The sequence below is a fragment of the Populus alba genome, chromosome 15 (genome assembly GCF_005239225.2).
Source record: "Populus alba chromosome 15, ASM523922v2, whole genome shotgun sequence".
NCBI lineage: Eukaryota > Viridiplantae > Streptophyta > Magnoliopsida > Malpighiales > Salicaceae > Populus > Populus alba.
The window spans coordinates 12694110-12711490 of record NC_133298.1 but is presented as its reverse complement, the minus strand read 5'-3'; the positions used below and the strand labels follow the sequence as shown (position 1 = coordinate 12711490).

Genomic DNA, 17381 nt, shown 5'->3' with positions numbered 1-17381 from the left:
ACATTAAGGCAAGGAATAAATGTTTTTTAGCTAAGTAGTTGTGGAACATCCATAAAAAATCTGATTCTCTTTAGATTCGCTAAGTTGATCATTTTTATCTTCCACATAACTCTATATGGCCTTTGGAGATCCTTTTCCCTTTAATGGAAATCAATTTGTTCTCTTAAAAGTCATTTCATAGCCTAGTTTGAACCTATTTCGGATGATATTGATACTCTTCAGGGTTGGCATCATGAATCGGCGTCTTTCATTGCTAATGCTCATGAGTTCTTCCTGGTTAAAAGAAATACTATCAGCTGGCATCATGTGGTATGGGAGTAGTGGTCCTTAACACGGTATAATTTTACTATATGGCTTATTGTCCTAGGTAAGCACGGAACAAAGGATCGACTCACCTTCCTCTCTATTGACTCAATTTATATTCTATGTAATCGGGAGGAGGAATCCAATGCTCACCTGTTTTTCAACTATGATTGGACTTCATTGTTATGAAGCGTGTTAAGTAGTGGCTTCGTCTAAATCATTCTATGTCTTCCCTATCTGGTGCACTTCGAGGTCTCTCTGGAAGAAGTAAGGGGTTGCACTAAAGAATGAAACGAGTTGCTCTCCCTCTCCTTGTGCACTTAATTTGGAATGAAAGGAATAAACATCTATTTGAGCATGTTTCCAAGTTAGTTGATGATGTTTTCTAAAAGTTTCAAGTTCAGTTCTTTATGGTTCTTCATTTACATGTGAATCGTGTTTCTTTTACTTCGTGAATGCATGGCGATGTCTTGGCCATGCAAGCTTTACATGAGAGTTATTTATTGTTGTTCCTGCTAGTTTGGTCTTGGGGGCTTGTCCCTATGTTTTTTCTAATGGTTTCTTTAGTTGTATTTATTTGGTTAGGTTGGGCAACCCCCCTATGATTAGGTTCCTACCCTAACCATATGTTATTTTATCCTTGGTTTTTTTTTTGTTTAGGGAGCATGTTCCCTTTGTTTCATTTTTTGTTTTATATTCTGGTTTCCTATGGGTTCCAAAATTGTAATTTTTTATCTCTTATATATACTTACATTTGATCAAAAAAAAAAAGGCAACTTTAATTATATCATGGGGTATTTCTCTTGGAAGTATATATTATTTAAATTGAGTTATCTAGTCTTCTATGATTTGGATAGTTGACATAAGTTCTCATTCTTATTCAATGCCTAGTCTTTTGATCATTTACATTCAAACATCATAGGACAACTTCATTAGATTATAGTTAACCAACTTTGAAAAGAGATCAACTTAGTCATTTTCCTCTCAAGAAACTTTGATGATAGAGATTGTTTTTCCTTTTTCTTTTTTTTTTAGGCTAAGTGTGCAAGTATGCTTTATTAGTACTTAATTAAAAGGGCTTTTTAGCTTCAAAATTTCCTTCACATTTCTCGACTATGAGTTAAGCATCATTATACACTTGGAGGGGTGGGCATTATAAGCCTCAATTATGCTAAAACTTGTTATAAAGGCTTTATATTTATTTTATTTTATTTTATTTTATTTTGATCAAATATAAAAAATATATAGATCAAAACAATACTGGAAGATCATCTAAGTACGGAATATTTATAGAAAGCCAAAGGGAGCAAATTCCCGAAAGCAATGAAAGAGGCTGAACACAGTGAACAAAGGAACAGACTCCCTTGAACAACTAAAGCACTAAAACAAACCAGCGGTATAGCATAAACAGCCCTTATGTATAGGAAGGAAAGTCTAAAGGTTCATGGGAACATGCTCCCATTAAGTCGAACAGAACAAATATAAATAAGTACAACTAGCACTAAGCAAAATAGCATTAGGGCAACCCGAACCACAATTGCCTTCAAATCCAGCAAACCAATCATCCAGAAGGATTGATAGCATTCTGACAGCATAAAGACAGCAAAACACAACAAGGACCCCATATGAGGGAACACAAAGATCCGCAACCAACTACCTCAAAAACAACCAACAATGGACTAACAACATCAGATAGCACCAGGCATGGAGGTCCCACACCAGGCTCAAACAAAACATAAGATCCAGATACAATCATCCAAAAACAACCAGCAGGGCCATAAACCCTACAAAACAACTACAACAAACCAAATGACAAAACCAATGATAATCCAACTAAACAGGGAAACATCATGGTAATTGGAACTAGAGAATAAGTAGCTAAAAAGTGGACGAAGAAGGAGTAGTATCAGAACTACTCAAGGATATAGTAAGGCCTTTGAGTTTTTGTTTCGCCAAAGAGATGGCATCAAAGGTGGCAGCAACCCTACTTCTTGTTAAATATTGCCTCCTTGTATTCATCTCAGCAGGGGCAGCTTCATCTTTAGTAGAACATATAGGGTGCTTAGCACCAGTGATGGAGACTTTTGATCTTTGGCGGTCAGGCAAGATTTACTATGCATGATTCTGGTTGGTTAATATTTGCATTTCCTTCTAAACTGGAAATGTTAGAAACCTTGAGTGCTAGCCCTTACTTTGTGTTCGGTTGGCCACTTATTTTGAAAATAATGCCTAAATTCTTTGACTTCCAAGCTTTTGATATGACAAAGTTGTCAACCTGGGTAAAGCTCCCCAACTTGCCTTTGAGATGTTGGACTCCTCTGTGTTTGTCAAAACTTGCTAGCATGATAGGTAAACCCATCCACTACGACATTTCTACAACAAATATGCCTAGACTCTCCTATGCAAGGATATTGATTGAGGTTTGTTACATGACCTCCCCAATGCTATCCAAGTTGTCTTACCCAATGGCACACCTTTTTCCCAGAAAGTCATTTATGAAGCTTTTCCCAGGTTTTGCACAAACTGTCAAGTTATTGGGCATTCAACCAATGCATGCAATAGGGGTCATAGCCCCATGAAGGGGAAACGCCCTCACCCAGCTTCTGGTTATGAAGCCCCTTTTGAGGCTGTTGATGTAGTTGAGAAACAACAGCCTGATTTTACAGGCACTTTTGCTAACTCTCTTGACACTTATGTAGTTGCTTCTGCTGCTGCTGTGAGAAATTTTATAAAGGCTTCATATTTGACCATATTGTTGGAGGATAAAATTTAAATGAAATCAATATTCAAAAATCTACCACTCAAGGCTTGTTAAAATAATCTCAACTATATATCCATAAATAATGAAGGACTCGTCCATATAAAGTTTCCATATGATCGAGCTTATTTTGGATTTGGGCATTTTATGTTGTTTAAAACATTAGTGATTTTATAAATGAGCATTATATGATGAAATATGTCAAGGCATGTGCTCTAATGGTTGGCCTTAGTTGATATTAGAGGCCAAACTCCATAAATTTAATGGCTTATTTGACTAAGTGCCCTAATACATTTATCTTGTAAAAAATTTGTCTAATAATCTAGTTAGCCAAGATGATTATCTAATGTGCATATAATTATGGCTTTCGTTTTCTTGTAACACTTAGTAGTATGAGGGCCACTTTATTAGTTTTTAAATACCTGGTCTCTGCTTATTGAAGAACTTTGTTGGTGTAGTATACAAGCTTTTGTACCCTTTCTTCTTCTCGCGTTAATTGGTAAATCTACCACCCTTAGGTGAAGAAAAAGATTCTTACCTTTCTTAGGCTAGGACAAAAGCTTTAAAGAAAATAGGTGGCTTCAAGCTTCTAAAAAACTTTTTGGAACTCTAAAGTCTATTAAAATTAGAGATGTTTTTTGAAATTTTTAAGAATGGTAAGAAACATTCCTTGGCGAGAAAGATGAAATTGTTAAGGGTAGCCACATTTCTCATAATCCTTTGGATATCTTTAACTGAATAGGGAGGATTCATGTTAAAAATAGCTTAGAAATTTTTAGGATCACACTCTATTCCTTTGTTATTGACCAAAAATCCCATAAACTTCTCCTTTTTTATAGTGAAAGTACAATTTATGCAATTTAACTTTATCTTGTATTATTATGAAACAAAAAAGACCTTCTTAAGTTCATAAAGATGTTCTTAATCATAACCATGTTTGTAAGTCAAACAGGATACATCACTTTATGGATAAAATTGACCTCTAGTAACTTGTTTATTTCCTTGAATATGGTATTCTATCTTTGTCCATCATAGTTTCTTTTCTTCTAATGAACAAGGGGAAAGAAGGACTAACATTCAATTTGTAAGAGGACACATATTTGATAATGCCTGGAATGTCTATAGGTTAGAAGGTAAGATTATCTTTTTGGATTTTAAAGAGCTCCAGTAAGGATTTATCTTGCTTGTGGTCCAAAGTGGACCTAATGTTAATAGTGAAGGTTCCTCCTTATTTGTAAAGACTCACTTCTTTCAAAAATTTTATAGTTTTGATCCTCATTTTTTTGTTTTTCTTTTAAGGATCTTTTTTATTTCACCAATAAAGCATTTTCACCTTTAAGGCAAGTAATGGTGCATGTCTTAGAAATAATTTGATTTCACCTTACTATCACCACTCCCTCATTAGTATGGAACTTCATAGCTAAATATTTGGAGCTAATCATTTTATTTATCTTATAAAGAAAGTGTCTTCTAATAATAGCATTGTAAACCAAATCCATCTTAATAGTTATAAAAGGTTTGTTAAAGTGTATAATTGGATAATTTTTAATGGTGATTGGTATTCTAGAGCACCTTCCATTGGCCCACCTCAACGTTTTTTCTTAACTAGGATTAGTTTAGCTAGATTCAACTTGAAGGGGTCGATGCCCATCTATGACATCATTTCTCTTGATATAATGTTAATCGTTCTTTCATCATCCACCAACACCCTATATACCCTTTGTTGTTATAGGATTAAGGCAACAATAACATCTAAGAGGGATAAATTAGGTGTTCCATTAATAATAACAAATATTGCAATCAACTCAATCAAACACAATTAACCAACAGTATAATTAAAATACTTAGAGTAAAGAGTATAGGAATAAAAATTACAAACTTATTTTTTAATGTGGTTCGGCAAGCCTATATCCACACCTCAAGCATCCAAGCCAAAGATTACAATCTTCACAATGAATCCTCATAAAGCTCTTTTTCACCACTTAAAGAAATTCTTATTCAAGATTTCTCACCTAAGTGATATGACTCACTAATGACCAAGAGTTTTTTACTTAAACTCTTAAGCATTACAATTGTTTAAAATGTAATAACACTTTCTTAAATAGTAGATAATACAATTAAAGTTCTAGTCTTTTTATATCTCATAAGATAACACCTACTGGATTTGAAAGTGTTTTAGTATTATAAGAATGAGAATGTATACTCTTGTGTAAGATTATAAAGGTTTTAATGCACAAATATGAGTATAATTAGGGATTAGTTATTCTAAAGTGTTTTTGCTCTTAAGATAACTTGCATATAATATGTGTTTTTATCCTCTATGTAACTTTTTCATTAGACAAGAAACTAGTTGTTTTATAGTCGTTATTGTTCCTCTAATAGATGAAACGGTTGACCAGTTCCTGCAGATTCCTAGGTCTTCATCACTAATGAACAAGTCATCGACCGCTTCACTTGGTGTAGCTAAGTGGTCAACTAGGTTAACTTAAAACCCAGTTTTGATAATTTTAAATCAGCTGAATCTTAAACTGACTAAATGCATATCAATCATATAACGCATGGAATGTGAAGTGTGTAAATTTATTTTAATTTGTGCTATCAAGCAAGATACAAAGATTTATACAATTTACACTAAAATGAATCCTTAAGAGCTAAGTCTTTGCTTGTTTTATATCGTGGACTTGTTGATTAATTTCTCCATTCAATTCTTTGTGCTTGTTAATGTGATCTTCATATAAAACTTGTTGAGACTTATTCTCAACCAAGCATATTATTGACGTATATAATTTTAATTGTTATCATAAAAATATATAAATATTAATATGTGACTCATGGTTAACACCCTTTTATTAGAGATCATAGTGATAATCAATTAGGCATTTTTATAAGGAAAGGTCACCTTTTCTCTATCTTTGAGAGTGAATTAGTTGCATGTCATGGGTTTAAGAATCATAAGTTAAATAATATTTGATTTCTATAAGCTTGTTTATTCTTGTTGGAGTCACCTCAAACTAAAATCATATATATGATCAAATTAAATTTGGGTAAGGTTTTATAAGATGTTCTAGTCTCTTATCCTTATTGTTTAGGTTCCGCCTACTTTTTAAAAAACTTCAAATGATTCATAGATTTTCATAGTTGTTTGATAGGCTTTTATATTATTTAATTTTTGAATTTAGGTTGGGTTATTATTCATGTACTCATGCAAAACAAGTCCTCTTTGTAAATAGAAGACCCTTTAATGCTTAAGTTAGCAAAGTGTAAAGAGATGTAATGTATAAAAAGAGAAGATGAAAGTATGGGAGATTGTTTTATTTAGGTGATTTTAAATAGAGGTGTATGTTATGATAAGTTTTGTTGTTTTTCCTTCATACATGATGATCTTTGGGTATTTGTATACCTATAGATCATATGCACTAGCACTTTAGGTAATAAGGTTGTATACATTCTGCCTAACCTACATGTAGGAGTAATCATGGAGAATAATTACTTTATTATGAACGAACTCACAACTATCTTGTAAAACAAATTGTTCATGGAGGTACCTTCTTTGTTAACTTATGAAACAAGACATTCAAGTAAGAACCACAATAATAAATTTTAAGGTGAGGTATTTAGGAGGCGGTGGTGATTAAGCGAGCATGACTAATTATTTTTTGGTGTGCCATAAAGAGATTTGCTCAAAACACCAAAGGACCAATAGGCTCTGATTTAAACCCACCTTCCAGCTATTAAGCTTATTTTACATCAATGTTTCTTCTTGGTGCTAGGCTTGGTGGGTTTGATATTGCCTTTTTTATTTATTTTTCTAGGCTTGGTTTTGCCTTTCTTTTCTTCCTCCTCTTCTCTTCCTATTTAGGTTTGGCCCTTGCTGGGCCTCATCTTATCCTTTTATTTTGTTGTTTGGTTTTCACTTCTTGAGCCCGGTTAGTCCTCTTCCTCTTGATTAGTACTTAAAAGTGCATTTTTATCAAGGTTTTATATTATCATTTTGTACTTGAAGTATCAATAACTCCTTAACTAAAGCATGTTTTATAATAACAAGTCTGATACTATAAGATACCTTAATTTATGGTAAATGTTCATTTTAAATGCAGGCCTATCATATAAATAAAAGGATTGATTGATGAGTTTAAGTACTGAAATTGAAAGAACAAAGAGAGGGCTAAACTTAGAAAAAAGAGATGTTGGTTCAGTCCAAACTGAAACACTATTCAGTAATTGGGTCATATCTGAAGCTGTAGATCTCGGCTTTAGGTCTGCTTTATATGGATGAAAATCTAAGACATAGGCCTGCAACTTTCATGTGGAGTATAAGATTTAAAAATGTTGTTTTCAAGTCCAAATTATAGAAACAACGAAGAAGTTCGAATATGTTCTACAACCCAGACACTGTTCAGCCCATATCTCGAGTTCTAGAAATCCAAATGACTTAATTTTTTTTCCTTGAAAGCTGAGACAATTTCCTAGAACTTTTATGGTAAATTTGGTTAAAGTTCTAACGTTAGCAATGATGTTTTATTCAAACAAGAAGATAAAGATTGTCACCAAGTTAAGATGTGGCCACCCACTCAACAATTATTCATCAAATCAATAGTTCCAAATTTTGGCCTATAAAAGGAGGCATTTGTCATGCATTTTGGCATCTTAGCTATTCAGATCAAGATCATGCTCTTTATTTCTTTCTTTATATTTTTATAGTGTTTAAGTTTTATTTCATGTTATTTTTTCCTTAATCTCTTGGTTATACTTTTCATTTCCTTTACTATACTTATGTTCTCCTCTTGTTTATTTATGTTTATCTTCTTCATTATGTTTAGCTAAGTTCATTATGTCAAGATGAAAAGGTTTCACTAATGGTGTTAGAATATATATAATATAAACTCAACATGGACTTCAATGTTTATATCCAATAAAGTTTGTTATTAACATGTCTTATCTTTTTATCTTACTAATTCTTAATATCTTGCTTGTTAAATGATTAATCTAGATTTGTGTTGTATAACACTTGGTACAACAAATGCCTGGCACTTTCACAGCCAATCGTATGGTATAACCTACACCCGTGCTATGAAAAGAACTTGATTTATTGTCAACATAAGTTAGCATCATAAATTCTTGACAATATTTAAAAGTTTGGTGTACTTAAATAAGATAATTAATATGATCATGTTAATAATTTATAATAAGCTATTAATGACAAATCATCCGATTGGAACCTCTTTTGTGTGTGGTTTCCACTTGAGTAATAAAAAGAGTTTATATTATACTTATTTGAAATACCATTAGTGGATCCTCTAACCTTGACAACTATTTTTATCATTGTTTAATCTTCACATTAATCTTACATCTCAAAGTCCTCATCGTCGTCATCCTCGTTGTTGTCGTCATTGTTATTACTATTATTATTTATAATTTATATAGTTAACCTCCATGTGGTTTGACCCTGGTCTTGTCAGGTTATTTATTACTTCGATACTCTTGCACTTGGGATAAAACATCAATCTTTTAATCGTGTCAGAAATCAAATATATTCCTACATTTAAGATATTCATATTTTATTTAAAAAGTGAATATGTAACGTATTATATTTCAAATACTTTTCTTTTTGAATTGGCAATCATATAAGTAACAATTTGAGTAAATTTCTTTTTTTATAAGAATGATCCCAACTCATCCATCGACAACTTTATCAACAAATACAATGATACATAATTCATTCCTACACAATTATATGTTTGCATTACTTTCTTAGTGATATACATATAAATTGTTCTTAAAATATTCATTTGAAATACATGGAATCTCTTTAATATAGAAGGTTAGGTAGCTTGAGGTTCTTCCCAAAAAGAACTGAGATAATCAATGGACAAATACTTGTAATACATAATTAATTTAAGTCATATATCTTTGGTATCCATAAATGTCATCATCAGATATTCCACTAACTTAAGGAAAGATAACCACAATAGTGAAATTCATACATATTCATCACCAGAATACTTAAATCAACTCTAAAAATAACATAACCTTAAATATTCCTTTTATCAAAATTTTTATTAATACCATAACTTCCATTCACATCGTTCCCTTCATCGATGGGTAGCCTTTCTTCTTCGCCCTTTACCTCGACCATAAACCATACATTTTTCCTCCAAATTTATTAATAACTTTCAAGATGAGAAATCAGTTAATTCAATAGCACTTCATTTATATCCTCAATATTTAAAGGTATTTACTTAAAAATACATATAAAATCACAAAACATATAATAAACATTTGAGTTATTTGAGTTATTAATATTTAACACATATACAAGAGATACAGTTCTTATTAATCTTCTTTAATTATTTTAAATCGATATCATTTCCTAATTTTATATATACTCATCAACCTTGGTTGAATTCTATTTTCGATTCCTTTATATTATTTCCCTATCATGTTCTCATATAAGTCATATTCATGTCATATTTTACATCATCTCACTAGCACAATTTAATTTATACAATATCTTATTCCTAACATGGTAGATTTAAAGTTCAATTTTTTTTATTGAACCCTTTAATCAGAGTGATTGTTCCCTTTTAAAAACATATTTAATTTATTCCATATTTCATTCTACATTCACACTTAACTCACACAACTATTTTATACAACAACATATATAATGCATTTCATCCTCCAACTTACATCTCTCAATTATCACCTTTCATGGCTCATTTAATTGCTTCATTTTCCAACAATTCCTCCCAATTACCATTTAATATCCATAATCATTACTTCAATCCTTTTTTCTTTAATGTCTATTTCATCTTGTTTTAATTTTTTAATATTTATTCAATTATCTTTTTACCCATTTTATTGTTTTTAATAAATTAACATTTCTTGAAATCATTTCAAAATGCTTAATGCCACACATAACTTATCCATATCAATTCCAATCCTTACATATAAATTATCATTTCAACATTACCCATATTATTTTCCATTCTCCCTTATTATTAATTTGTATTATTTTGTTTGTCCATATATTTTTCTTTTAAAAAATCATTTCTTTGTACCCCTAGTCATTCACATATTTTTGTACTCATTATTTATTTTATTTATTAACAATATGTTCCAGTGTTTTTTATAGTATAAAATCCTATATCATCTTTTAGTTATCAGTTCTTATGAATTTATCACTTCCTCTTATCTTCACAATTCTCATATTACTTATTGTCATATTTACATGCATTTCCTTCTTCTCTAATCTCTGAAATCATGCTTATTTAGTCTACTGCAATCTCGACAAAATTTCCCTTTAAAATGGGTCATTTTCATATTTGGTGGTGCTTATAATTGACACACAAGTTAATGCGCAATTTTGATTCTGACATCTTAAATCATATCCTCACATAATACTATAATAACCTCATGGCTAACTTATCAACATTCATCCATGATGAATCTTCCACTTTTCAAATCAATTCCTTATTAACAATAAATTTAATAAACATAATAAACAACTAAATACTTAAGTTACAATTTGTTTACACATCAAAATAAAATTATTTAATATATATGTGCGCGCGCACTCCATAATATTCGAATCAGTGATATATCCCTTCCAATGGATCATCACTTATCTATGAAAGATATTTTACCAATGATCTATTACTTATATTTGTAATGAGATTAACATGGAATCAAGTAATTAGCATTATAAATACATGAATACCATTACAAGAATTAAAATATGAGTAGCACATCAACAAGAGTCTCTTATTCTCATTCTTAAAAGACATTCAACTTGTTTATTTGATTTAACAACTTAAGCATTATGACCATCATCAACTAGGCCAATTTAATCTTAGTCATCCTATACGGATGTTCATAACCCTTAGCTATCCCTCATGAATTCCAATCACTTGGATATCCCTCGAGAATGCTAATAAAACTAGTTAACCCTTTTAGTTCCCAATAATTTGACTATCTCTCAATTAATGCCAATAAATCTAGCAAATTCATTTGGTTACCAATAACCCAACTACCTTATTTGGATGCCAAAACTCCAGCTAACCCATTTGATTACAAATCAATTTGGTTATCCCTTCATGAATGCCAATAATAAAACAAACCTATTTGGTTGCCAATCAATTTCAAAGATCCCTCATGGATGCAAATAAATTCTTCTAATTCTTTAATCTTTTTTTTTCTTCCAAACATTCAAAACTCAGTCATTTACAATAAAAGAATTTATATCAATAGAATTAATTAAAATTTAAATTAGAATAAGGTGTTGAGTACTTACCTATACCTCCAGTTAAACACGCTCCTCCAGTTGTAAAAAATACCACTTATGGTAGCTCTCTTTATTCTAAAGAAGGTATCATTATCAATATCTCTTTTATCTCATCATACATCAACACTAATGTTACATAATTTTATCACACTACTCATAAATTTATTTATTTTTTTGGTTTGTCATGCATATAAGTACTTAGGTTTACCACTTTCAACCATTACTCCTATATCCTTAACAATTACATCCACCTCACAATTTTCCTTTTATATTTATCTTCATTCTTAATTTTTCATAATGATATTCTTACCCAATTAAATTATCTAATTCATCACCCTTACATAATATCATATTTTCTTTCACCCATTTATGTTATGATTTTCTTTACTTTCTATATGAATAGCTTATATCAATATATTTACTACAATTCATATTTTCAAAAATAAAATTCTAACTTTCGCTAATTTTTGTAAATCATTTCCTTTTATTTTTTGTTCTTTAAAACCTCAATTTCATGTCCAATTCACAATCTATTATCCATGTATTCATAACAACTTCCACTTATACTTCTAAATCCCAAAACACAATAATTCATTTTTCAACATAGTTATAATTCAATTTGTTCCTTTTAACTCATAATAACTCTCTTAACATTTAAACTAAAAATAATTCATATCACTTCATCTTTACTTTTACTTGTTAATTTTCCTTGACTCTACTTATGGCCGCCCTAAAACTTCCATTTTCTCATGAAATTTTTCTTAAATCTTCATGGTTTCAACTAGATTCTTCATCATTTATACCATGTAATAACAAGTACAATTAACTATGTCTTTAATTCAATTATTTCTTCAAAAATCTTTATTCTCACTAACCTTAAAATTTCATTATCATTTTGATAAATTAACTTAATCCATTTGTAATCACTTTACATAATAGCATAGCACAATTACATGAATTGCACAATCTAAACACTCCAAGATAATTTCCTTTTGGCTGGCCTATAGAATCCTACTTGTTACTATGATTTGTTCTTAATTTTTCTATGATTTAACATACATTATAACATATTCCAACTCAATTAATTCAATCATAAGTAATTTTAGATTTCCCCCAAAATCTTATTAAGAACCCTAACCCTAAAAATTCATGAATTGCTCAAAACTACTTAAAACTTACTCAAACTTACATAAATGAGTTCTAAGCATCTTAGTAGTCATTTATATGAACTCCAAATGCCTTCCAATCAAAAGTTTTTCAAGCCTCCTTCTCTCTCTTTTGATTCCTCTAGCTTCTCTTTCTAACTTCCCTTTTTTATATATCTTTTTTTTATCATGCATTTAAGTGTTTTTCTCCCTTTAATCCATACTAAAACCATCAAAACTCCTAAATCCCCTCACAACTATAAGGAAAATTCAAGATTTTTATAAAGAAAAAGGTGAGTCTTTTTATTTTATTATGAATTTATCCCTGTTTTGTACATCATTGTTAACTTCTAGATAGTTCTCATGAGTATTGGTAATTTATATAATCTTTCTAAACAAAAATCAACTTTAAATTTTAACTTAAGATAAAACAATACGTAAGGATACTCCTCGTAAAATATTGGTTCGATCCAATGGTTAAATTGAAAATTATGTTTAATAGCGTAAAGTTGGACAATATATATTTTTATGCCAAAATTTGAATTTATGTACTATTTTTTTGCTTAAATCATCATAATTTCCAAACTACTCTATTGATGCTTTCATCCCTACTTATAATACAAATTCTCCTCAAGTTTGTTAAAAACTACACGAATTTTATGATATTTATCTTATTAATTTTATGAATTTTATCAAGGGTTTCAAGAATATGAGATTTCAAAGAGACTTAATTAGAGTTTTCAATCTTTTTAATTTTATAAAATCTGATTGATTTTTTTATTTAAAAAAACTTAATGTAAATAATTATTTTAATTATCATATTATATGACACTTGACAAAAAAAAAAAACAATATTATGATAAAGAAATAAAAAGTAAAGGTTATAAATATTTTATTTGATTTTCAAAGAATTAATTTCAAAATCAATGATAAAAAATTAAATTTAATGACTTTTATACAAGGTCTTTTTTTTTAAACACATCTGTATTAAAAATTATTCAACTGAAATTAATAAACAAAAATCCATCTAATGTAGTTATCAATAAATAAAAAATACTGAATGCAAAATTTTCTTAATGTAATATTTTATCATAAATGAGGTTTTTTCACTCTAACATCTTTTTTTTATTTTTAAATAATTATTATTCTTACCATTACGTATTTTTATTTTAATTATCATTATTAATTAAACAACTTTATAAAGGAAAATGTGGCATCGCGCGGCGCCAATATATATACCACAAGGATCTGTGTCGCAGTATATAAGCCGCGCCGGAAAAGTATTATATTAATCAACGTTACCATTTAACACATTTTGTTACTCTCTCGGCTGTCAGCTAATATAACCCGAAAAACAAGAGAGAGAGAGAGAGAGGGAGGGGAGGTGGGAGGGGGGAGGGGGGTGAATCTAACGGAAGAAAATAGCAATTGGATTTTGATTCTCACATACCATTGAATTGCAGCGAAAGCTCAAAACTTTGTTGCCGAATTTGTGTGAGTGTCTTTCTTTCTCTCTTTTTAATGATTGCTGCAAACATTTATGGTAGCACAATTTGCTAATGTTGTTTTTTGTTTTCTAAATCATTTCTTATATGGATAGTATTTTGTTATAGGTTGGCATGGATTAGTCTTCTCAGCAGATCTTTATTTGTTTTTTTTTAAGGAAAATTTATTAAGGAATTCGATTGTAGTCGGATATGTGTGCTTAATTCTTGAATTACTGTGGTTATTTTAGCTCAGAGATCAGATTGGTTTCCTGCCGTTTCTCATGTATAGCTGCTTTCACTGTCTTATTTATTTCTGTAACTTGTAGCTTTTTTTTATTGGTGAAATGTAATCTTTTACTAGATTGTTTTGTCATACCTGAATTTAGTGTTTGTAGATTAAAAAGATTTTTTTTTTAAAAAAAAGGTTGTTACTTTGACATGCATCATTCTATGTCTGTTAGGTTTTGCATTCATTTCAGAATGCTGCAAAGATCTGGGTTTTTGTTTCCAATTTATTTTTTTATTTTTTTTGGCTTGGCTGTACATTTCTTGGTTGCATGCGTTTTTTTTCAATAGATTTCATGACTAATTGATATTCCTTTATTGTTTGACTGTTTTTGCAATTTATTATTACAAGGGAGTCTGCTGGTAAGCTTTTGTTTCTTCTATTCTTTTAACCCCAGCACTATGTTGGAAGCTTCATCTTATCCTGCCCCAAGAGAATTACCAGCATCATGTGAGCAAGAGAACAAGTGGATTTATAATGCTTGCTGCACTGTTGAGCTCTCAAACAAGCGGCCATTAGAAGATGGGGAAGCTGTTGCCTTAAGAAAGGCAGCAAAGGTGCTGGAGGGCCATGAGAGACGGGAGAAGATGGAGGCTCTGCATGTTCATTCCATTGTGCATACTGACCAACCAGATAATCAGTATCAAGCTGATTGTCTGCATGCTCTTTCAATTGCACAAACTAGTCAACTAGAAAACCACCATCAAGTAGATAATCAAACAGATTCGAGTTCACTCATTAACCAACTTGGTCGAGACTTATCAATAAGCTGTCTCCTCCACTGCTCAAGGTCCGATTATGGTGCCATTGCTTTACTCAATAAAAGCTTCCAATCTCTAGTTCGGAGTGGTCAGCTGTATAAGCTGAGGCGGGAAGCAGGAATTGTTGAGCGATGGGTATATTTCTCTTGCAATCTCCTTGAATGGGAGGCCTATGATCCTATTCGTCGTCGATGGTTGCATTTGCCAAGAATTAAATCAAATGAATGTTTCATGTGTTCAGACAAGGAATCGCTGGCTGTTGGTACGGATCTTCTAGTTTTTGGAAAGGGAATAGAGTCCCATGTTATTTATAGATATAGCATTTTAACGAACACATGGACATCTGGGATGAAGATGAACACACCCAGGTGCTTGTTTGGATCTGCCAGTCTGGGGGAAATTGCGATACTTGCTGGTGGTTGTGATCCACATGGCAATGTTTTGAACTCAGCGGAGCTATACAATTCTGAAAATGGCATGTGGGTTGCTATTCCAAACATGAATAAAGCTAGGAAAATGTGTTCTGGACTATTTATGGATGGCAAGTTTTATGTTATCGGTGGAATTGGAGCAGGCAATTCAAAGATGCTGACATGTGGGGAGGCATATGATTTGAAAACAAGAACGTGGCATGAGATACCTGATATGCTGCCTGCTCAAAATGGAGGGGCTGTGGTGACAGAAACACCTGCTGCAGCTGGGGCACCTCCTTTAGTTGCAGTTGTGAATAATGAGCTCTATGCAGCTGATTATGCACAAAAGGAGGTGAGGAAATATGACAAAAAAAACAATGTGTGGATTACACTTGGGAGGTTACCTGAACAAGCAGTTTCAATGAATGGTTGGGGCCTGGCATTTAGGGCATGTGGAGATCGACTTATTATTATAGGTGGACCTAGGGCTCTAGGTGGAGGGATGATTGAGCTGCACTCATGGGCTCCAGGTGATGGTCCTCCAAAGTGGAACCTGCTTGCTAGTAAGCCTTCAGGCAGCTTTGTGTACAATTGTGCTGTGATGGGATGCTGACGTGCACGCCTATATCACCAACAATGAGTAATTTATGGAAGTGCAAATTTTGCTGTGATGAGATGGGATGCTGATGTGCACATCGGTCACCAACTACATGTAGCGTATCAATCTGCGCTGTTGGATCATGGCTTTGTTGAGGAGATGGGAATCTGGACATCTGGTAATCGCTGCCTTCCCTTTTGGGATAAATTTGGGTTTTAATTTAGATCCATAGACACAGTTTTAGGAGATGCTGATAACTTTGCCTTTTATTTTTAATTTGTTTCATGGCTTTGTGTCGTTTTCTTCCTTCATAGTCTGATTGTCATTTGTATGTTTGGTTACCATAAGAGCTTTGCAAAGGTGAGAAAATCTACAGCTTGCACAGATGAATAAAATTACAGTTTTAGTTTGTTGTAATGTGTCATGTTGTTAATAATATACTCAATTCCTCCCTTTCATCATTGGACAAGATAATGATAATTCTCTTGTCCTGGACAGGGGTGATGTTGAATAATACCTTTCCTCTTCCGGCCAAGAGCTTGTGTTCTGGTGTGTTTATTTCTCAAATACAAAGCTCCAAATGAACTTTAATATATACACATGCATACATCCATATCTCTGAGCACCAGCCTCTGTACATATTCACTGTTTTATTGCCCCAGTTCAGTGCGTTTATAATTGACTGAACTGGTTATACTCCTGCCTATCTGATTAAGTTGATGACATGTACTGAAATGTCAGTTTCTTTGCCTTCTATTTTTGCTGAATCTTATGAAGTGTGGTTGTTCTCTAAATCATAAACTAGACAGCTTTAATATTCAGCAATATTTGTGTTGAGCATCAGTCTACCTGACTTGTTCTCCTCCTCAGCCGAGGTGCAGAGTTTCATCTCTGGTCATGCCTGGGGTGGCTCAAGTTGTGCTATCCTCAGGAGCCATGCCCCTGTTAACGTGAGTAGAATTCCCTGCCCTGAGAAGTGAGAACTGCCTCAGTCTCCTTGGCTGAAAATTAGCCACGTCAAAATAGAGCAAAATCAAGTGGGTTCTTACTTGCATACACGCTTTTTTCTTTCCTTTTCTTTTACATGTCCAGTCTGTTTTGTTGGAATTATTAAAACTTCGTTGTCAAGAACACTTTGATAGAAGGTAGGAGGAATTTGTATTCCAACTGATGTGACAATGCGATAAGGTGTTGGGAAATTAAAATTATTGATATATACAATGAGGGTAGGTCCATGTGTGATTTTAGTCAAAATTAATTATTAGAAAAATAATGTTTCGTGTGCATATTATCATTATTTGTCTAATGTATTGATGTTTATAGGTTATGGTATTTCTGCATTTATA

The 17381-nt window shown here is 31.9% G+C and overlaps 1 protein-coding gene across 6 annotated transcripts; it reads left to right on the top strand.

Annotated features, from left to right (window-relative positions):
• Nucleotides 1-13815: 13815 nt before the first annotated feature.
• On the top strand, nucleotides 13816-17298 carry LOC118033366 (F-box/kelch-repeat protein At1g74510). 6 transcript variants are annotated; one of them, XR_012167984.1, is made up of 4 exons: nucleotides 13817-13984; nucleotides 14615-16213; nucleotides 16534-16584; nucleotides 16906-17298. XR_012167984.1 is itself a non-coding variant. In XM_035038323.2 (2 exons), the coding sequence occupies exon 2, from the start codon at nucleotides 14665-14667 to the stop codon at nucleotides 16048-16050; it is 1386 nt and encodes a 461-aa protein (XP_034894214.1). In that variant the 5' UTR covers nucleotides 13816-13984; nucleotides 14619-14664; the 3' UTR covers nucleotides 16051-16452. The 6 variants fall into 6 exon arrangements, 3 of the variants coding, with proteins under 3 accessions (XP_034894214.1, XP_034894213.1, XP_034894212.1); XR_012167985.1 differs by lacking the exon at nucleotides 16534-16584 and having other exon boundaries at nucleotides 16906-17294; XR_012167983.1 differs by lacking the exon at nucleotides 16906-17298 and having other exon boundaries at nucleotides 16534-16806.
• The last annotated feature ends 83 nt before the right edge of the window (nucleotides 17299-17381 follow it).

Coding starts and splice junctions, on each gene's coding strand:
- LOC118033366 (XM_035038323.2), top strand. CDS start 14,665: ATGTTGGAAGCTTCATCTTATCCTGCCCCAAGAGAATTACCAGCATCA.